Here is a 22408-nt window from a genome sequence, read left to right as displayed (position 1 = left end):
TTAAAAATCCACTATACGATCTCTTGTTAAAAGTATCTTGTTAAAATGTAAAGATGTAAAAATGTATTGTGATATTCTAAAATGTATTTTCTGTAAAGTGAAAAGAAAGCTCTTTGATATGCTTTGTTGGCAGTCTTACCAGAGAGAACTGCAATGAGATCAAAGAGATCAAAGCCAACAGAAAAGCTAATGTTGTGACTCATCCATTTGCAGTAACTGTAATAAAAACCTTATCATCCAGTCCAGCGTGAATGTGGATCTTTGGTGGGACAAGTACACCGCGGTTACACTTATAGAATTGAAATAGTGTCATTTTACTTGATTTTGTGAGATTAAAGTATTTTATACGACCAGAATACACAACACAAAAACATGAGAGGAATTAATGTACATTTTTCCAATTAAAGGTCGGTGTTTTTAAGGGAAGAGTGTAATATTAGGGGATTTACCCGTAAATTCCGGACTATAAGCCGCTACTTTTTTTCCAAACGTTCAACCCTGCGGCTTATTCAGTGATGCGGCCAATTTATGTCATTTTTCTAACGGCCGCCAGCGGCGCTCGAGTACAAAAGGTAACATTTAGACTGCAACTTCTTAGCTTGTGCACAAATTAAATTAGCGTAGACATATCCTCATCATGCAAATTGCAAAAAGAAAGGCACACGACGCAGCTTTCAAACTAAAAGCAATCGAGCAATCCGATAAGAAGGAAAAAGAGCTATTGCACATAAACTTTGGTTTGCGAGCGTGTTGCTAGCGTATTTTGGAATAAGGGAGCGTGGGACGACGTCTATATGACAAAGTTTCTTCCCGATTCCGAGGAAGACGACTTTGATAGCGTCAGTTATAAGGAGGAAGATGAGGATGGTTTACCGAAATTTTTAAAGGTACCGTATATTTTTTTAACAGACCCAATTACAGTTTTGCGAGCGTGTTGCTAGTAGCGTGTTGCTACCTGTCACAGTCACGGTTTGGGATGAAAGTTATATAATTATTATTAAAGCTTTGAAAACTCTCTCGGTCTACCGTCTTTCTTTGTAAATATGTGTAACCATGTATAATATGTATTTGCAACTGTATATTTTTGTAATGTATTTATTTTAGAGACTTATTCTGATATGTTTTCCACGGGCGAATCAAAAAGAAGGGGCGAAAACAACGGGGGCTGACGGGAAGTGGAGTAAAGGTGAGACGTGTTTTTGGACGCAGCGGACAATAGTGTATATATATTTTTCCCACCCTTACCTTTGGAAATATAGACTTTTTTTCCTTGGATTACTGTCAAAGGGGCCTGGACTCTACAGGTCTGCATCAAACCTTAAGTACCGGTATCATTTTCCGTTCATTTTGCCGGCTGTGGTTTTTGGACTGTGTACTTGATATACAGTTACAATCGCGGGACTTAAAGTCGGGTTTGGGTTACTTTTGTAATTGTGTTACATGTTTTAATGTGGGCGAATGCGGCTTATATACAGGTGCGGCTTGTGTAAGTACAAAATCAGTTTTCCTCTTAAAATGTGGTGGGTGCGGCTTATAATCAGGTGCGCTCTATAGTCCGGAATTTACGGTAATATACAGTCTGGATTTAAATAATCCAAAAAACAGTGTAAAATAATGCATTTCTACATCATATTTTAAAAATCCTCAAATGTTCCCCTTAAATAAATTGAAAAATTACCTATTTTACAAAAGAAAATCCGTGTTTTAAAGCATGTAATATTACAAATGGTGTTTTTTATTTTGGGCCCCATTCTCTTTTCTTTTCCTTTCTCAGTCCTCGTACTCGTTTTCGTCTTTGTACAACATCAAATAATGCAAGCAACCAATAAAATAGTTTTTTTACCAAAAAAAACAAGAAAAACTAAACAGTATTAATAAATTAGCACATGATCACATGAGAAACAGCATGGGAAACAAGTTTTTACCGGCCCTGGTATTTTTCACACACATGAAATTCATACAAGCTTTGGCACCTGTTGTTGTTTTTGTTTGTTTTTCTGAGAAATCTTCAGGAACAACAACGTCAATCCATCGGCACCTTATGTCCATTATAAATCAAAAGACAACTGCTTTTTATGGTCTGCTGAATGATTATGTCTTTTCAACCAGGCAGAAGAGCTAGTTAGCTAGCCTCATTGTTGCTTTCAGCAATTTAAAGGTATTCCCAAACATATTCATTTCTTAAATAGGCACAGAACGTGTAGTGTACCTCCACACAATTATGTAAATATGTTGCAAAATAGTCCACAAACTGGGGGACTGAAGAAATTTAGTCTCCAAGTTGACCTATCTGGTTTGTTTGCAGTCTAGCTGTGATGTCATTGAAGGAACACAACATTTATACAGGATGAATCCCATTAACACAACATGTGAGGTAGCTCAGAAACAGACAGCGACTAACACGATTGCACACCGCTCATTTCTGCTTGTAGAAATTGGAGTTTTGCTCAACCTGTAACTGGGGGGCTTGTAACTGCTTTATCGGAGTTGTTTTAACATCCAAAAGCGTTGTGGGGTAAGGATACCTTCCGCCGTTACAGCATGCGATCTTTGTTAGCCTTTGCCTCATGTTAGGTAGGCAAATCTGTTCTTTCGTTTGTGTTTTTCCCTGTGCGTCATATAATTTTGTCCGGATAGCTTCCCGTTAGCATTGGTGCTAGCAAGGGCTTTCCTGTTTTGTTTGCTCCTGGATGGTGCTCCTTGGGTTCCCACTGTGTGTTGTTTGGCTGGTTATCCCGGCGTTGGTTTTGCAGTTTTTCTTTGTTTATTCCCAGCCGGCTTCTCGTTCGTCGACATAGCAGTTGCAGATGTTCATTGTCGATTCCCAGTTAGCCCGGATCCTCACTGCACGTTTTTGTCACGGTTTCCCATGGCGCCCAATTGGCCCTGCCCGTTTGTCACCAGCTGCGGTTCGTTGACTGATTGGATTCCCTCCTATTTAAGCTTAGTGCTCTCACTCACCCTTTGTCAGTCCATCAGAACCTCTGCACCCGCAAGAAGTGTGTTTTGACACTGTCCGGTTTCCTGTCCGGTATCGTTCCCGTCTATTTTGTTCTGTTTGATATCAATCTCCAGTGTCTGGTAGCGTTCCTGTCTAGTTTGTCCTGTTCAATTGCGATCTCCAGTGTCTGGTATCGTTTCCGTCTATCTCGTTCTGCATGTTATCGGACTACAGTCTCCAGTGCCCGATATCAATCCTGTCTGTCCTGTCCTGCCCGGTATCAACCCCATCTGTCCGATATCTGCTCGTGCAATTGGTATCGATCTCTTCAGCCTCTGGCTTCCTGTCATTCCACGCCAGACTGCTGCCTTACGTCTTCCGCCCAACGATCGCCGAATCACTGGCGTTTGGGTTATCGTGTATGACTGGCCCATTTCCCGTAAAATAAAGCTTGCGTGAGAAACGTCACGCATCTGGGTCCTCCTCCTGTTCCAGTTCTTGACAGTTTTTGGGTTGGCTAGCCTCGCATTTTTCCATAGACATTAGCCGCCTTTTGCTGATCAGTCCCTGTTTACTCCCATAGTGTTTTTTGATTGCCAGTTAGCTCCTTTTTGGCTGCTCGCCCTTTGTTTCACTGTCTAGGCATTTTCCACAAAAACGACCAAAGCTTGGCTTAAAACACTCAAACTCTTTCACTAATTAGCGCATAAACCGTTATGACGACTGGTTTGCTACAGAGTGGTGTTCCTCTGATGACATCACAGCTCTTGATAAATCAGACGAGTAATCCTGTCGGCGTTAGCTCAGGAGGTAGAGCGCTCGTCTTGAGATCAAGATCTCGCAGGTTCGATTACCGGCCCCTCCGTGTTATATGTGGAAGTGTCCTTGGGCAAGACACTGAATCCCTAATGCCCCCGATAAGCAGGTCTTGCATGGCTGCATGGCCGCTATTAGTGTGTGAGTTTGTGTGTGTTTTCTGTTGCAGGACGTGAAAAGGTGAACCTATGGATGATCATTTTCTGCCATAGTTGCCCTGAAAATTTCTTAAAAAAATGAGCAGAAGATAGTCTCCCTGGAGACCTATTGTGTGACAAAAATCCTACCAGAGTGTACAGATTCCGTTTCGAGAGCGTTTCCATTCTCGCAACTTCCTCACATTTTGTCACAATCACCCGGATCGGGAACACCTGTGCTCAGGATTTGGCGCCAACAGCCAGGACAGTTGATTGGCGCACCCTGTCCATTTAAATCCCCAGCTTCCGGAAACACCTTGTCTGATTGTACTATGCGATCTGTTGCCATCTGCTCAGAAAGCCCGCCTCCTGTTTTCTTCTACTTGATCTCCGTTGCCGACCCGTTTCCGAATTTGCCTACGACCTGCCCTGCCCGCCTGACTCCTGATCTCTCTTCCGAAGACGACGACGCCCTTCTTCTCCAGCCCCCACCAACAACACGACGACTACGCCTGTCCACGACCATTCCCGCCAAGCCTTCACCCGCCTGACAATCCATCAAACAACGGATCGAAAAATCACGCCTTCCTTCCAATAAAAACCAAGAAACGAGTGCAAGTGATCTCAGTTTTCCTTCCGTCCCGCCTGACACATTTTGCATGTTTCAGAATTTGGGAATACCTTTAAAATGGGCCCCTCTACCCCTTATTTATTTTGACAGTGGTTCCATCCTGGTGGCGATCCCCTGCCTCTCCATGATGTTCCACAGCTTGCGGAGGTTCGAGCGCGTGATGGCGTCGTCAGGTTTGATCCGCAGCGCTCGTAGGTAGTTAGCTTCGGCCTCAGCTAGCTTCCCGTTCAGGTGGAGGATGGCGCCAAGGTTCATCAGAGCCGCCTGGTACTGAAAGAAGTGCAGAATCAGAAAATGAGTTTGCAGGAAAATCGTTTCAGGCAAACTCCCGCGGTCCAATACTCGCAGTACCAATTAGGGGGCGATTGATCCGAGACCTGAGAAATGCCGTGGGGGTCCAAAACATTTGCATTAACAGTCGGACAGTTTTTGTTACGGAAGCAGCTCGGTTTGGGTTTATTTGAGTTTTGATGATTTATAGTGTTACATGTCGAAGTGTCCTTGGGTAAGACACTGAACCTGAGAAAGGCCGTGGGGGCGCAGAACATTTGCATTAACAAATAGTCACACAGTCGGACAGTTTTTGTTACAGAAGCAGCTCAGTTTGGGTTTATTTGAGTTTTGATGATTTATTGGGTTACATGTCGAAGTGTCCTTGGGTAAGACACTGAACCTGAGAAAGGCCGTGGGGGCGCAGAACATTTGCATTAACAAATAGTCACACAGTCGGACAGTTTTTGTTACAGAAGCAGCTCGGTTTGGGTTTATTTGAGTTTTGATGATTTATTGTGTTACATGTCGAAGTGTCCTTGGGTAAGACACTGAACCTGAGAAAGGCCGTGGGGGCCGAGAACATTTGCATTAACAAATAGTCACACAGTCGGACAGTTTTTGTTACGGAAGCAGCTCGGTTTGGGTTTATTTGAGTTTTGATGATTTATTGTGTTACATGTCGAAGTGTCCTTGGGTAAGACACTGAACCTGAGAAAGGCCGTGGGGGCCGAGAACATTTGCATTAACAAATAGTCACACATTCGGACCGTTTTTGTTACAGAAGCAGCTCGGTTTGGGTTTATTTGAGTTTTGATGATTTATTGTGTTACATGTCGAAGTGTCCTTGGGTAAGACACTGAACCTGAGAAAGGCCGTGGGGGCCGAGAACATTTGCATTAACAAATAGTCACACAGTCGGACAGTTTTTGTTACGGAAGCAGCTCGGTTTGGGTTTATTTGAGTTTTGATGATTTATTGTGTTACATGTCGAAGTGTCCTTGGGTAAGACACTGAACCTGAGAAAGGCCGTGGGGGCCGAGAACATTTGCATTAACAAATAGTCACACAGTCGGACAGTTTTTGTTACAGAAGCAGCTCAGTTTGGGTTTATTTGAGTTTTGATGATTTATTGGGTTACATGTCGAAGTGTCCTTGGGTAAGACACTGAACCTGAGAAAGGCCGTGGGGGCGCAGAACATTTGCATTAACAAATAGTCACACAGTCGGACAGTTTTTGTTACAGAAGCAGCTCGGTTTGGGTTTATTTGAGTTTTGATGATTTATTGTGTTACATGTCGAAGTGTCCTTGGGTAAGACACTGAACCTGAGAAAGGCCGTGGGGGCCGAGAACATTTGCATTAACAAATAGTCACACAGTCGGACAGTTTTTGTTACGGAAGCAGCTCGGTTTGGGTTTATTTGAGTTTTGATGATTTATTGTGTTACATGTCGAAGTGTCCTTGGGTAAGACACTGAACCTGAGAAAGGCCGTGGGGGCCGAGAACATTTGCATTAACAAATAGTCACACAGTCGGACAGTTTTTGTTACGGAAGCAGCTCGGTTTGGGTTTATTTGAGTTTTGATGATTTATTGTGTTACATGTCGAAGTGTCCTTGGGTAAGACACTGAACCTGAGAAAGGCCGTGGGGGCCGAGAACATTTGCATTAACAAATAGTCACACATTCGGACCGTTTTTGTTACAGAAGCAGCTCGGTTTGGGTTTATTTGAGTTTTGATGATTTATTGTGTTACATGTCGAAGTGTCCTTGGGTAAGACACTGAACCTGAGAAAGGCCGTGGGGGCCGAGAACATTTGCATTAACAAATAGTCACACAGTCGGACAGTTTTTGTTACGGAAGCAGCTCGGTTTGGGTTTATTTGAGTTTTGATGATTTATTGTGTTACATGTCGAAGTGTCCTTGGGTAAGACACTGAACCTGAGAAAGGCCGTGGGGGCCGAGAACATTTGCATTAACAAATAGTCACACAGTCGGACAGTTTTTGTTACGGAAGCAGCTCGGTTTGGGTTTATTTGAGTTTTGATGATTTATTGTGTTACATGTCGAAGTGTCCTTGGGTAAGACACTGAACCTGAGAAAGGCCGTGGGGGCCGAGAACATTTGCATTAACAAATAGTCACACATTCGGACCGTTTTTGTTACAGAAGCAGCTCGGTTTGGGTTTATTTGAGTTTTGATGATTTATTGTGTTACATGTCGAAGTGTCCTTGGGTAAGACACTGAACCTGAGAAAGGCCGTGGGGGCCCAGAACATTTGCATTAACAAATAGTCACACAGTCGGACAGTTTTTGTTACGGAAGCAGCTCGGTTTGGGTTTATTTGAGTTTTGATGATGTATTGTGTTACATGTCGAAGTGTCCTTGGGTAAGACACTGAACCTGAGAAAGGCCGTGGGGGCCCAGAACATTTGCATTAACAAATAGTCACACAGTCGGACAGTTTTTGTTACAGAAGCAGCTCGGTTTGGGTTTATTTGAGTTTTGATGATTTATTGTGTTACATGTCGAAGTGTCCTTGGGTAAGACACTGAACCTGAGAAAGGCCGTGGGGGCCGAGAACATTTGCATTAACAAATAGTCACACAGTCGGACAGTTTTTGTTACGGAAGCAGCTCGGTTTGGGTTTATTTGAGTTTTGATGATTTATTGTGTTACATGTCGAAGTGTCCTTGGGTAAGACACTGAACCTGAGAAAGGCCATGGGGGCCCAGAACATTTGCATTAACAAATAGTCACACAGTCGGACAGTTTTTGTTACGGAAGCAGCTCGGTTTGGGTTTATTTGAGTTTTGATGATTTATTGTGTTACGTGTCGAAGTGTCCTTGGGTAAGACACTGAACCTGAGAAAGGCCGTGGGGGCCCAGAACATTTGCATTAACAAATAGTCACACAGTCGGACAGTTTTTGTTACGGAAGCAGCTCGGTTTGGGTTTATTTGAGTTTTGATGATGTATTGTGTTACATGTCGAAGTGTCCTTGGGTAAGACACTGAACCTGAGAAAGGCCGTGGGGGCCCAGAACATTTGCATTAACAAATAGTCACACAGTCGGACAGTTTTTGTTACAGAAGCAGCTCGGTTTGGGTTTATTTGAGTTTTGATGATTTATTGTGTTACATGTCAAAGTGTCCTTGGGTAAGACACTGAACCTGAGAAAGGCCGTGGGGGCCCAGAACATTTGCATTAACATATAGTCACACAGTCGGACAGTTTTTGTTACAGAAGCAGCTCGGTTTGGGTTTATTTGAGTTTTGAGGATTTATTGTGTTACATGTCGAAGTGTCCTTGGGTAAGACACTGAACCTGAGAAAGGCCGTGGGGGCCCAGAACATTTGCATTGACAAATAGTCACACAGTCGGACAGTTTTTGTTTCGGAAGCAGCTCGGTTTGGGTTTATTTGAGTTTTGATGATTTATTGTGTTACATGTCAAAGTGTCCTTGGGTAAGACACTGAACCTGAGAAAGGCCGTGGGGGTTCAGAACATTTGCATTAACAAATAGTCACACAGTCAGACAGTTTTTGTTACAGAAGCAGCTCGGTTTGGGTTTATTTGAGTTTTGATGATTTATTGTGTTACATGTCGAAGTGTCCTTGGGTAAGACACTGAACCTGAGAAAGGCCATGGGGGCCCAGAACATTTGCATTAACAAATAGTCACACAGTCGGACAGTTTTTGTTACGGAAGCAGCTCGGTTTGGGTTTATTTGAGTTTTGATGATTTATTGTGTTACGTGTCGAAGTGTCCTTGGGTAAGACACTGAACCTGAGAAAGGCCGTGGGGGCCCAGAACATTTGCATTAACAAATAGTCACACAGTCGGACAGTTTTTGTTACGGAAGCAGCTCGGTTTGGGTTTATTTGAGTTTTGATGATGTATTGTGTTACATGTCGAAGTGTCCTTGGGTAAGACACTGAACCTGAGAAAGGCCGTGGGGGCCCAGAACATTTGCATTAACAAATAGTCACACAGTCGGACAGTTTTTGTTACAGAAGCAGCTCGGTTTGGGTTTATTTGAGTTTTGATGATTTATTGTGTTACATGTCGAAGTGTCCTTGGGTAAGACACTGAACCTGAGAAAGGCCGTGGGGGCCGAGAACATTTGCATTAACAAATAGTCACACAGTCGGACAGTTTTTGTTACGGAAGCAGCTCGGTTTGGGTTTATTTGAGTTTTGATGATTTATTGTGTTACATGTCGAAGTGTCCTTGGGTAAGACACTGAACCTGAGAAAGGCCATGGGGGCCCAGAACATTTGCATTAACAAATAGTCACACAGTCGGACAGTTTTTGTTACGGAAGCAGCTCGGTTTGGGTTTATTTGAGTTTTGATGATTTATTGTGTTACGTGTCGAAGTGTCCTTGGGTAAGACACTGAACCTGAGAAAGGCCGTGGGGGCCCAGAACATTTGCATTAACAAATAGTCACACAGTCGGACAGTTTTTGTTACAGAAGCAGCTCGGTTTGGGTTTATTTGAGTTTTGATGATTTATTGTGTTACATGTCAAAGTGTCCTTGGGTAAGACACTGAACCTGAGAAAGGCCGTGGGGGCCCAGAACATTTGCATTAACATATAGTCACACAGTCGGACAGTTTTTGTTACAGAAGCAGCTCGGTTTGGGTTTATTTGAGTTTTGAGGATTTATTGTGTTACATGTCGAAGTGTCCTTGGGTAAGACACTGAACCTGAGAAAGGCCGTGGGGGCCCAGAACATTTGCATTGACAAATAGTCACACAGTCGGACAGTTTTTGTTTCGGAAGCAGCTCGGTTTGGGTTTATTTGAGTTTTGATGATTTATTGTGTTACATGTCAAAGTGTCCTTGGGTAAGACACTGAACCTGAGAAAGGCCGTGGGGGTTCAGAACATTTGCATTAACAAATAGTCACACAGTCAGACAGTTTTTGTTACAGAAGCAGCTCGGTTTGGGTTTATTTGAGTTTTGATGATTTATTGTGTTACATGTCGAAGTGTCCTTGGGTAAGACACTGAACCTGAGAAAGGCCATGGGGGCCCAGAACATTTGCATTAACAAATAGTCACACAGTCGGACAGTTTTTGTTACGGAAGCAGCTCGGTTTGGGTTTATTTGAGTTTTGATGATGTATTGTGTTACATGTCGAAGTGTCCTTGGGTAAGACACTGAACCTGAGAAAGGCCGTGGGGGCCCAGAACATTTGCATTAACATATAGTCACACAGTCGGACAGTTTTTGTTTCGGAAGCAGCTCGGTTTGGGTTTATTTGAGTTTTGATGATTTATTGTGTTACATGTCAAAGTGTCCTTGGGTAAGACACTGAACCTGAGAAAGGCCGTGGGGGTTCAGAACATTTGCATTAACAAATAGTCACACAGTCAGACAGTTTTTGTTACAGAAGCAGCTCGGTTTGGGTTTATTTGAGTTTTGATGATTTATTGGGTTACATGTCGAAGTGTCCTTGGGTAAGACACTGAACCTGAGAAAGGCCGTGGGGGCCTAGAACATTTGCATTAACAAATAGTCACACAGTCGGACAGTTTTTGTTACAGAAGCAGCTCGGTTTGGGTTTATTTGAGTTTTGATGATTTATTGGGTTACATGTCGAAGTGTCCTTGGGTAAGACACTGAACCTGAGAAAGGCCGTGGTGGCCCGAAACATTTGCATTAACAAATAGTCACACAGTCGGACAGTTTTTGTTACGGAAGCAGCTCGGTTTGGGTTTATTTGAGTTTTGATGATTTATTGTGTTACATGTCGAAGTGTCCTTGGGTAAGACACTGAACCTGAGAAAGGCCGTGGGGGCCCAGAACATTTGCATTAACAAAAAGTCACAAAGCCGGACAGTTATTGTTACGGAAGCAGCTCGGTTTGGGTTCATTTGAGTTTTGATGATTTATTGTGTTACATGTCGAAGTGTCCTCGGGTAAGACACTGAACCTGAGAAAGGCCGTGGGGGCCCAGAACATTTGCATTAAGAAATAGTCACACATTCGGACCGTTTTTGTTACGGAAGCAGCTCGGTTTGGGTTTATTTGAGTTTTGATGATTTATTGTGTTGCATGTCAAAGTGTCCTTGGGTAAGACACTGAACCTGAGAAAGGCTGTGGGGGCCCAGAACATTTGCATTAACAAATAGTCACACAGTCGGACAGTTTTTGTTACAGAAGCAGCTCGGTTTGGGTTTATTTGAGTTTTGATGATTTATTGTGTTACATGTCGAAGTGTCCTTGGGTAAGACACTGAACCCCTAATACCCCCAAGAAGCAGGTTAGCGTCTTAAATGGCTGCACGGCCGCTATTGGGAAATGTGAAGCACACTGTAAAGCGCTTTGGCAAGTCTTGACACAAATCCTGACACAGATCGTATTTTCCGCACTATAGGGCGCACCTAAAATCTTTTTTTTTTTTTAAAGCTGACTATGCGCCTTATAATCCGGTGCACCTTATATATGGATAATATTGAGCCGCGACAGGTCTCGCAACTTACGGTAAGCAGCCACCGACTCCATTTTTCGCGTAGAAGAAGTGCTCTGTGCATACTGGGAAATATTAAACAACGATTCTCTTTTATTGGTGCGTTTGTATAAAGACCCTGAAATGGCTCCTATTAAGAGACACGCTTTCAACGCGGAGTTTAAACTCAAGGCGATCAGTCACGCAGTAGAACACGGGAATAGAGCAGCAGCAAGAGTGTTTAACATTAATGAATCGATGGTGCGGAAGTGGAGGAAGCATGAGGATGAGCCCATTCACTGAGATGGTCAATTCGAACACTGCAGAAGAAGAATTCGAGGGATTCGTAGATGAGGAGCTGGTAGGGTGAGCTTTATGTTTTTCTTTTGTGTGTTGACGTTTGACATTTTACAGTTGTTATGTTATTGCTTTATTGTTATTGTTTTGCACTTGTTATTGTTTTTGCACATTACGAGTGTCACTATATTGCGATTGCGCTAACGTTTCATTGACCATAACAGTATCAGACGTTTTTTTGCGTGTTGACTAAATGGAGGAAAAGTAAAATGTTATGCCTTGCTGTTGTTCAAACATGTGTCACGAAAATGCTTTACCTCAGAGAAAATAATAAAACGGCTGTTTATTCATTTTGGGAGTGAATGGAGTTGTGGAAAGCTTGTTTGTTATCTATTAATAAAGTTTGACTGACCTATCTGACTGTTTTGTTGACATTTTCTTTAGCGCAGCAGCATCTAATGGTTGCATAACGTAACTACAGCCTCTACTGTAGCGCCTTATAATGCGCCTTATGTATGGCAAAAGTTTTAAAATATATCATTCATTGAAGGTGCGCCTTATAGCATGGTGCGCCTTATAGTGGGGAAAATACGGTAATTTTCAAACATATTATTGTCATGAACCAGAACAGGATCAGGACCCAAACGCGTGACATTAATCATGTGGTCTGCATTTATATGGCGCTTTTCAAGTCAATGAAGACGTCCCAAATGGCTTTACAATGTGCTTCACACTTTTCCCTTTTTACACACTAGCTAACCGATAGCCGCCCCACAGACCTTTGAGCCCATCCCAGAGTAGGTGCTCTCAAACAGAGACTTAATGACACACAGATGCACACTGTTAGTCATTGTTAGTCGTTTAAGTCAACATTGGATCACCGAGAAGTCATCAGGGAACTTCTGGAGTGAGATGAGAAAACAGTGGGACAATATTTTTACAATCCCTACATTTCGTTTTTGTTTTTTTGTAAATATAATGTAAAAATTTGGTTTAACTTCCCGATTGTGTCTCAGATATTGTTGATTCTTAGAAAACACTAGCAATTTTAAAGCATTAGGTTCAATCACACAAGACTTTTACGGGAAATGGGGAGTCATGCATGTTAGGCATCAGTCTGGCGTGGAATGATAGGAAGCCAGAGGCCGACGAGATCGATACCAATTGCCCGAGTTGATATCAGACAGATGGGATCGATGCCGGACAGGACGGGACAGGCAGGAGAGATAATGAAACAGGATATCGAAAATAAACAGGACAAACTAGACGGGAACGAAAACTGGCGAAAATAATAAACAGGACAAAAATAGACAGAAACAAAACCGGAAACCAAAAATAAACAGGACAAAATAAACAGGAACAATACCGGACAGGGGATACCAACAGGAACAGGACCGAGTCGAAACCCACGTCTTGCGGGGCAGAAGTTCGTTGACGGACTGACAAACAGAGTGAGAACACTGAGCTTAAATAGATGGAAAGCCAATCTGTCAATGAGCCGCATGGGTGGGGCCAATTGGGCGCCATGGCAACCGTGACAATTATATATCTTTAATATCATTATTTTGTTAAAGCTATCCTTTCAATCACTGTATTTTCTGTTAAATAAAAAGAACGAAGACTGCTAAAGAAATGATCAAATTTACAATAATCAAATTTTTTTCAACAGCTTTTAAAAAAAACGAAAGAATATCATTGAAGGCTGGCTTCTTGTGCATGGATTTTGACAAGGAAAGTTAGCTAAAATAACAATAAGGTTCAGTGAATAAAATTATGAATAAGCAAGTTAAACACAACCCTATTCTACAATTTTTCATCGTACATTATTTTTTAAGATTTATTTGTTGGAATTATTGGAGAGGGAAACCTTGTGAGGCAAAAAGTCTAACCTTTTCCCAATTCAGTTTGTTATAGCAACATCCGTTCCAGCATGGTCATCCTGGAAGGGGGATTACCTCATGTGCTTCTCAAGGTTTCTTCTTTTTCCTCATGTTGAGGTTTTTGAGTTTTTCCTTGCCTTCATGTAGGTTTTAGATCAGGGGATGGTGTCATAATAGTCTGTAGTCTGCAATAATTTGTGGTCTGTGCAGCCCTTTGAGACTCCTTGTGACTAAGGGCCTCACAAATAAACATGACTTGACTTGACTCATCCTGAGGTGTTTTAGTTTTTCCTTGCCCTTATGTAGGTTTTAGATCAGGGGATGGTATCATAATAGTCTGTAATCTGCACAGTCCTTTGAAACCTCTTGTGATTAAGAGCTATACAAATAAACATGACTTGACTTGACTCATCCTGAGGTTTTTGAGGTTTTTCTTGCCCTCATGTAGGTTTTAGATCAGGGGATGGTGTGATGATAGTCTGTGGTTTGCAATAGTCGGTTGTCTGTGCGGCCCTTTGAGACTCCTTGTGATTAAGGGCCTCACAAAAAACATGACTTGACTCATCCTGAGGTTTTTGAGTTTTTCCTTGCCTTCATGTAGGTTTTAGATCAGGGGATGGTGTAATGATAGTCCGTAGTCTGCAATCATTTGTGGTCTGTGCAGCCCTTTGAGACTCCTTGTGATTCGCTACAACGGGTCAGGTGTATCGACATTTCGTTCTGTGTACATTGTTACAAAGAATGACAATACAAAGGAAATTATTATTATTATTATTATTATTATTAAGGGCCTCACAAAAAATATGACGTGACTTGACTCATCCTGAAGTTTTTGACTTTTTCCTTGCCCTCATATAGGTTTTAGATCAGTGGATGATGTAATAATAGTCTGTAGTTTGCAATAGTTGGTGGTCTGTGCAGCCCTTTGAGACTCCTTGTGATTTAAGGCCCTCACAAAAAACATGACTTGACTCATCCTGAGGTTTTTGAGTTTTTCCTTTCCCTCATGTAGGTTTTAGATCAGGGGATGGTATCATAATAGTCTGTAATCTGCACAGTCCTTTGAAACCTCTTGTGATTAAGAGCTATACAAATAAACATGACTTGACTTGACTCATCCTGAGGTTTTTGAGGTTTTTCTTGCCCTCATGTAGGTTTTAGATCAGGGGATGGTGTGATGATAGTCTGTGGTTTGCAATAGTCGGTTGTCTGTGCGGCCCTTTGAGACTCCTTGTGATTAAGGGCCTCACAAAAAACATGACTTGACTCATCCTGAGGTTTTTGAGTTTTTCCTTGCCTTCATGTAGGTTTTAGATCAGGGGATGGTGTAATGATAGTCCGTAGTCTGCAATCATTTGTGGTCTGTGCAGCCCTTTGAGACTCCTTGTGATTCGCTACAACGGGTCAGGTGTATCGACATTTCGTTCTGTGTACATTGTTACAAAGAATGACAATACAAAGGAAATTATTATTATTATTATTATTATTATTAAGGGCCTCACAAAAAACATGACGTGACTTGACTCATCCTGAAGTTTTTGACTTTTTCCTTGCCCTCATATAGGTTTTAGATCAGTGGATGATGTAATAATAGTCTGTAGTTTGCAATAGTTGGTGGTCTGTGCAGCCCTTTGAGACTCCTTGTGATTTAAGGCCCTCACAAAAAACATGACTTGACTCATCCTGGGGTTTTTGAGTTTTTCCTTGCCCTCATGTAGGTTTTAGATCAGGGGATGGTGTCATAATAGTCTCTAGTCTGTACAGACCTTTGAGACTTCTTGTGATTAAGGGCGTCACAAGTAAACTTGACTTGACTTGACTCATCCTGAGGTTTTTTAGTTTTTCCTTGCCCTTATGTAGGTTTTAGATCAGGGGATGGTATCATAATAGTCTGTAATCTGTACAGTCCTTTGAAACCTCTTGTGATTAAGAGCTATACAAATAAACATGACTTGACTTGACTCATCCTGAGGTTTTTGAGGTTTTTCTTGCCCTCATGTAGGTTTTAGATCAGGGGATGATGTAATAATAGTCTGTAGTTTGCAATAGTCGGTGGTCTCTGCAGCCCTTTGAGACTCCTTGAGATTAAGGGCGACACAAATAAACGGGACTTGACTTGACTCATCCTGAGGTTTTTGAGTTTTTCCTTGCCCTCATGTAGGTTTTAGATCAGGGGATGGTGTTATAAAAGTCTGTAGTTTGCAATAATCTGTTGTCTGTGCAGCCCTTAGAGAATGCCTGTGATTAAGGGCGACACAAACAAACATGACTAAATTGTCAACAACAAGTTAACTAAATAGTGTGGCAAACCTATCATAGTTGATAAAAATAAGCCCCTCTACTGACTTTAATTTTATTTTTATTATATTTTAAGTGTTTTAGTTTGTTTTCTTAAGTTCTTATTTGACCTTATTCTTGTCAGATGATTGTAGTACTATGTTTATCTTTTAGAATAAATGTGGACCCAAGATTGTTAGTGTCATGATTACATTTTCAGTCCAGCACATTTTAGACTTTTTGGGGCAAGATGGAATGCAACTTTTGTTTCTAAACCACCTCCTCCCGCAGACCCAAGTCAAAGTTACAGTGCATGAAGGTAAAAATACACGGGTTCCCCTGACGTTGTGTCCTAAATGAAGTATTTTGAAGTCGAACAAAGTTGAGTAAAGTTAGTAGAAAATGTCGAGAACCGGCTTCTTTGGCTCGGCTCACTAAAAAGGAACCGGCTCTTTCGGGTCCTAAACGGCTCTTCAGGTTGTTTTTGCCTCTTTAATCCCAACATGACCAAATGTTAAGTAAAATTATGCACAAAATGACTCAAAGGAAGGAGGAAATAGAACAAAAAAGAAAAAAATACCAAAATGAAAAAGTAGTGAAAAGCTGAGAAAAATAGAAACAAAAGAAAGAGAAAAAAGAAGGAACAATTTAGAAAAAAAAAACAGAAAAAAAGAAAAGAAATAAATGTAGGAAAAAAGTAAATAGAGAACAAAAAGAAAGAAGTAACAGCTCGGAAAAAATAAACACAATGAGATTTTTTTTAAAGGAATTAAAAAGAAGTAGAAAAAAAGGAAAAAGAAGAAAAAGTTTGTGTTGCATTTAAATAATTTCTAATGATATCAAGTGAATCTTGTTGCCAACATTGTACTTCCACTAAAAATGTGATTAAGTACAGTTCTGTATCTTACAACTGACACAATAAGCCCCCAAAAATGTTATTAATATGCGACAAAATATATCAGGAAATAAAAAGAAATGGATATCTTGTGAAAGAATTGTAAGAACAAACGACATTTTTAGGCCGTAGAACCTTTGCGATAGTACATGAGTCAATTCATTCAAAAGAGAAAAATAATTTTGCATTGCCGGAAACTCAGCAAAATGTAACTTGATGTCAAGTTTTGGACATGTTTGATAAGGAATTATCTTGACACACTTGGGATTATAGTTGCTCACTGTTGTTTCAAGCGCTGCTCACCGACTTTGTGTGAACGCTCAGACCCGTAAGGAAAATGACAGGGAACATTGGATATGACCAAGGTAGATTGATAGATAGAATGTTAAATATCATTTTTTTATCAGGGACAAATTGACCCCACTCAAGTATAGAAAGAATGTGAATAACAGCAGTTTTAGTGCCTAATGAGGTTACCGTATGCCAAGTTTAGGGTCGGAAGACAATATAAGGACCCCGACTTGACAACTGCTGTAGAGAAACATGCTTGAGTGGCGACCTTGACTGGATGCGTGGGAGAGGTTTTATGTGTCTGCCATCAAAGCCACAGAGAAATGCAATTCCAGCCTTCTTTTATGCATCAGGCTGTCTCGGCATACAAGCGTTCTGCCTTTTGGATCTCGTGACCAGGGTTGGGTTACTTTAACTTGATTACTTTCAATGACTTTTGGATTACTCCAATACCAAATATGCTAATAAAAGACAAAAGAAAGTAAATAGGAATAAAATGACTCAATTTTGTGGAGTAACGGAATACATGGAACGGCAAAAATGATGTTGGCGAGCTGTTTGGATTTATTTTCATTTTGTTTCTGTCGCATTTTATGGTTCGTTTTCCCGGAGATCAAAGAGATCAAAGCCAGGAGAGAAAGCTTACCACATGTTTTGAGTCATCATTTTATTCATATTTAGTTTCTTTTGTCTTTTATTAGCATATTTGGCATTGGAGTAATCCAAAAGTCATTGAAGGTAATCCAGTTAAAGTAACCCTACCCAACCCTGGTCGCATTTTATGTTAGTTTTGCCGGAGATCAAAGAGATCACAGCCAGGAGAGAAAGCTTACCACGTGTTGTGAGTCATCGTTTTATTCATATTTAGTTTATTTTGTCTTTTATTAGCATATTTGGTATTGGAGTAATCAAAAAGTCATTGAAAGTAATCCAGTTAAAGTAACCCTACCCAACCCTTGTCGCAATTTATGTTCGTTTTGCCGGAGATCAAAGAGATCAAAGCCAGGAGAGAAAGCTCACCACGTGTTGTGAGTCATCATTTTATTCATATTTAGTTTATTTTGTCTTTTATCAGCATATTTGGTATTGAAGTCATCCAAAAGTAATTGAAAGTAATCTAGTTAAAGTAACCCTACCCAACCCTGGTCGCATTTTATGTTAGTTTTGCCGGAGATCAAAGAGATCAAAGCCAGGGGAGAAAGCTTACCACGTGTTGTGAGTCATCATTTTATTCATATTTAGTTTAATTTGTCTTTTACTATCATATTTGGTATTGGAGTCATCCAAAAGTCATTGAAAGTAATCCAGTTAAAGTAACCCTACCCAACCCTGGTTGCATTTTATGTTAGTTTTCCCGAAGATCAAAGAGATCAAAGCCAGGAGAGAAAGCTTACCACGTGTTGTGAGTCATCGTTTTATTCATATTTAGTTTATTTTGTCTTTTATTAGCATATTTGGTATTGGAGTAATCAAAAAGTCATTGAAAGTAATCCAGTTAAAGTAACCCTACCCAACCCTTGTCGCAATTTATGTTAGTTTTGCCGGAGATCAAAGAGATCAAAGCCAGGAGAGAAAGCTCACCACGTGTTGTGAGTCATCATTTTATTCATATTTAGTTTATTTTGTCTTTTATCAGCATATTTGGTATTGAAGTCATCCAAAAGTAATTGAAAGTAATCCAGTTAAAGTAACCCTACCCAACCCTGGTCGCATTTTATGTTAGTTTTGCCGGAGATCAAAGAGATCAAAGCCAGGGGAGAAAGCTTACCACGTGTTGTGAGTCATCATTTTATTCATATTTAGTTTAATTTGTCTTTTACTATCATATTTGGTATTGGAGTCATCCAAAAGTCATTGAAAGTAATCCAGTTAAAGTAACCCTACCCAACCCTGGTTGCATTTTATGTTAGTTTTCCCGAAGATCAAAGAGATCAAAGCCAGGAGAGAAAGCTTACCACGTGTTGTGAGTCATCGTTTTATTCATATTTAGTTTATTTTGTCTTTTATTAGCATATTTGGTATTGGAGTAATCAAAAAGTCATTGAAAGTAATCCAGTTAAAGTAACCCTACCCAACCCTGGTTGCATTTTATGTTAGTTTTCCCGGCGATCAAAGAGATCAAAGCCAGGTGAGAAAGCTCACCACGTGTTGTGAGTCATCATTTTATTCATATTTAGTTTCTTTTGTCTTTTATTAGCATATTTGGTATTGGAGTAATCCAAAAGTAATTGAAAGTAATCCAGTTAAAGTAACCCTACCCAACCCTACGCACATTGCACTAATACAATCCCAAAACTGTATGCAACACCCTACATGCCCACACTTTTTTGTGTAAATACTGTGCAAATTATAACCTTTATCTTCTTTGTTCCTTTATCTTCTTTGTTTTCTTTTATCCTCACTGTAAAATGTGAAACTGGAGTGCCACGTCCAATTTCGTTGTCACAATATGTTCAACCCGTTTTGTAACAATGACAATAAAGGGGCAGCACGGCTGCGCAGTGGTTAGCGCGTGTGCGGCACAGTTCTAAGGTCTTGGGAACCTCCTATGTGGGTTCAAATCCAGCTACCGGACTTCCTGTGCGGAGTTTGTATGTTCTCCCCGTGCTTGCGTGGGTTTCTTCCGGGCACTCCGGTTTCCTCCCACATTCCAAAGACATGCATTTCAGGTGGATTGGCCGGTCCAAATTGTACCTAGGTGTGAACGAGTTGTCTGTCCCTGTGTGTGATTGGCTGGCAACCAGTTCAGGGTGTCCCCTGCCCACTGCCCGATGATTACTGGGATGGGCTCCAGCACCCCCGCGACCCTACTGAGGATAAGCGGTGCAGCTTATGAGATGAGACAATAAAGGTATATTCTAGTCTATTCTATTCTAAACTACATAAATAAACACGTTTGAAAATAAAAATGGTGTAAGATTATTTTGTATTTTGTAAGGGAAAATACGACAGTTTGTAAGGGCATGGAGCCCTGGAGCGCGACAGGTATGGAATAGTGCTTCATTTTCTAGGATCACTGGTGATGTAAACCTTACTTGTGGTCGGAGTCCAGCCGCACGCTGATACTGCCGCTCTGCTGCCTCATTTAGACTGGCCTGCCTGAGAAGATCGCAGTCAGTTAACACAAAAATCCAAATAAACCTCCTCACCTGGACTGTTCTGTCACCTGAGCATATGGGCCGCACTGAAAACCACATCAAACTCGTTGGCCTCCAGCTCAGCGGCCCTCTCCGCCATCTCCGCAGCCTCCACCAGTCGCGATTGCTCCAGCAGGAACTGCCCTGTGCAGAGATTGGAGCTGATGAAGAAGAAGAACGTCACGGGAAATCAACAGGAAGAGGGCAAATGATGTTTCCAAGATATTTCCTGCTTTCTTCACCAGCCACCTGGTACAGCAGTCATAACTTCCTGTCTTTGAGTCTCAAGAAGATAAAACATTGCATGATAGATGCGTCATGAGGCACGTTCGGTCTGTGCCTCAAACAATAGCAGGAAGCCCTCGCATGACCTGGGTATCTTCCTATTACAATGGCCGAGAGATACCAGGCACATGTTCACAGGTAACCTGTGAACTCCGGACACCCTCGGACAGCCAGATGTGATATAAGCCACTAAATAAATATCACGTATTACAAGAGTCTGCAAGATAAGATAGATAGATAGATACTTTATTCATCCCCGCTGTCATGATTACCCAAGTGGAGCCACCTGGGGTAATCATCTGGCGCGCTGGAATGCGCTTCCTGATTGGTTTATGTTCCCTTTTTAAGCACGCTACGCGGAGACCTCTTGGTCGGAGGATTACTTTTTACCCCGTTTGACTCGCCTGATTTTCCTGTGTCTTTTTGACTTGTTTACCTGATTCTGCCTGCCTCCGATCCGACCTGCTTCCGTTCCACGCTACGATCTTCTCTCCAGTCCCGGTAAACTCGACCTGCTTCCGTCCCACGCTACGATTGGCTACGTGTCCCGAAGTTGTCTTCACGACGTTGCTGCTGACGTTCGACGGTCATCGCGTCTCCCGCTAACCCTGTACGCTTCCCCAAATAAAAGACTTGTAACGAACGCTCTGGGGTCTCCTGCTCTGTTCTGGTCCGCCCTGACACCCGCAGGGAAATTCACATTTCCAGCAGCATCCCTGTGCTGAGAACAATACAATAATAAAGCAAAAAGAATACAATATACAAATACCCAATGTGACGTGCTAATACCCACTGTAGCGTGTTATATAGAGTATCTAGATAGTGCTACCTAGAATACACATTGCAATAAAATTCGGTAATATGCAATGTAGGGGGTGTGGTTTAATGTGGGCCTTTACTCTGCCGGGTGGAGTTAAAGAGCCTCATGGCATGAGGAAGAAAAGATCTCTTCAGTCTGTCCGTGGTACAAGACAGTGACCGCAGTCTGTCGCTGAAGCTGCTCTTCTGTCTGGAGATGATGCTGTGTAGTGGATGTGATGGATTGTCCATGATTGACCGCAGCTTTTTCAGTGCCCGTCTCTCAGCTACTGTTGTCAGGCTGTCCAACTCTGTGCCCACAACAGATAACTCGGAGGGGAAGGGGAAAAGGAGCAGTCCAAATGCAGCAGTGCTCTACCTTGCCAAGTACCAAAGCAAGCCAAAGAATAGGAGAGAAGGACGATATGATAGACGGAACAGCCGACCTATTTCAGGGAAGCAGAAGGACAGGGTTCGAGTTACTTGGGAGCTAATTAGTCCCCACTTTGCTAACCCAAGCCCTGGAAAGGGAGAACATCACTTACCCTCACAAACCTGACTGTTGACAACTTGGAAAACTGACCTCTTTCCTAACAAATTTGATTGAACAACAGATAGCACATCTGTTGACAGATCACTAAAACCAATGACCACCAGCAAGGAGAACTGATCAAATCAGAGCCAAAATTGATCAAAAAGACAAAATCTGTCTGACTGTTTCCGCAAATTATCATAATCATAATCATCATAGGCGCCGCCGCGAGTGGCAGCCTTTCCAGCAGCTCCGTGCTATTTCGCTCTTTTTGTGATCTATTGCTTTAAGTGTCTGCTTCTATCTACGTTGTTTTTCGTCCCGTTTGACAACTACTCTTTGGATTACTTTCTATCCATTGGGTATGGGTTTTAACGCACAAAAATGCGTTTATTCGAGGAATCAACTCCTTGCCCTGAAGAATTCCTCGTGCCGGTGTGATGAGGGGTCCCTATCGTGGCTGCAGAGCCGGAGCTAAGGTGAAGGCTAAGCAACTAGCGGCGTTATAAGTCTTTGGTACCGTCCGTAATCATGGTAAATGTGAACTCTCTACCAAATAAGACCGACGACCTGGCTGTGCTGGTGAAAAACATCAAAGCGTACAGGGAGTGCAGTTTGATGTGTTTTACGGAAACGTGGCTCACGTCTGGCATCCCGGACACTAAGGTGGAGCTACACAGCTTCAATGCTGTTAGGGCAGACAGAGACACAAAAGCCTGCGGGAAGCGGTGAGGAGGCGGACTCGCTATATACGTGAA

General features: G+C 41.9%; 1 protein-coding gene across 2 annotated transcripts in view; it reads right to left on the bottom strand.

Annotated features, from left to right (window-relative positions):
- Positions 1–4260: 4260 nt before the first annotated feature.
- LOC148356289 (protein O-mannosyl-transferase TMTC2-like) overlaps positions 4261–22408 on the bottom strand; it is an 86224-nt gene continuing 68076 nt past the window's right edge. Inside the window, exons 10-12 of one of the 2 annotated variants that reach the window (XM_088347896.1) lie at positions 20065–20179; positions 19934–19997; positions 4261–4795 (exon numbers count right to left, since the gene is read on the bottom strand). In XM_088347896.1, the coding sequence (XP_088204022.1) occupies positions 4604–4795; positions 19934–19997; positions 20065–20179 (371 nt within the window). In that variant the 3' untranslated portion in view covers positions 4261–4603. The remainder of the gene's footprint in view (positions 4796–19933; positions 19998–20064; positions 20180–22408) is intronic. The other variant, XR_015852053.1, reaches the window with a different exon arrangement.

Source organism: Urocampus carinirostris, chromosome 11, assembly GCF_059441175.1.
Source record: "Urocampus carinirostris isolate Australia breed hairy pipefish chromosome 11, RoL_Ucar_1.0, whole genome shotgun sequence".
NCBI classification, from domain to species: Eukaryota; Metazoa; Chordata; class Actinopteri; order Syngnathiformes; family Syngnathidae; genus Urocampus; species Urocampus carinirostris.
This window is presented reverse-complemented; position numbering and strand designations above follow the sequence as displayed.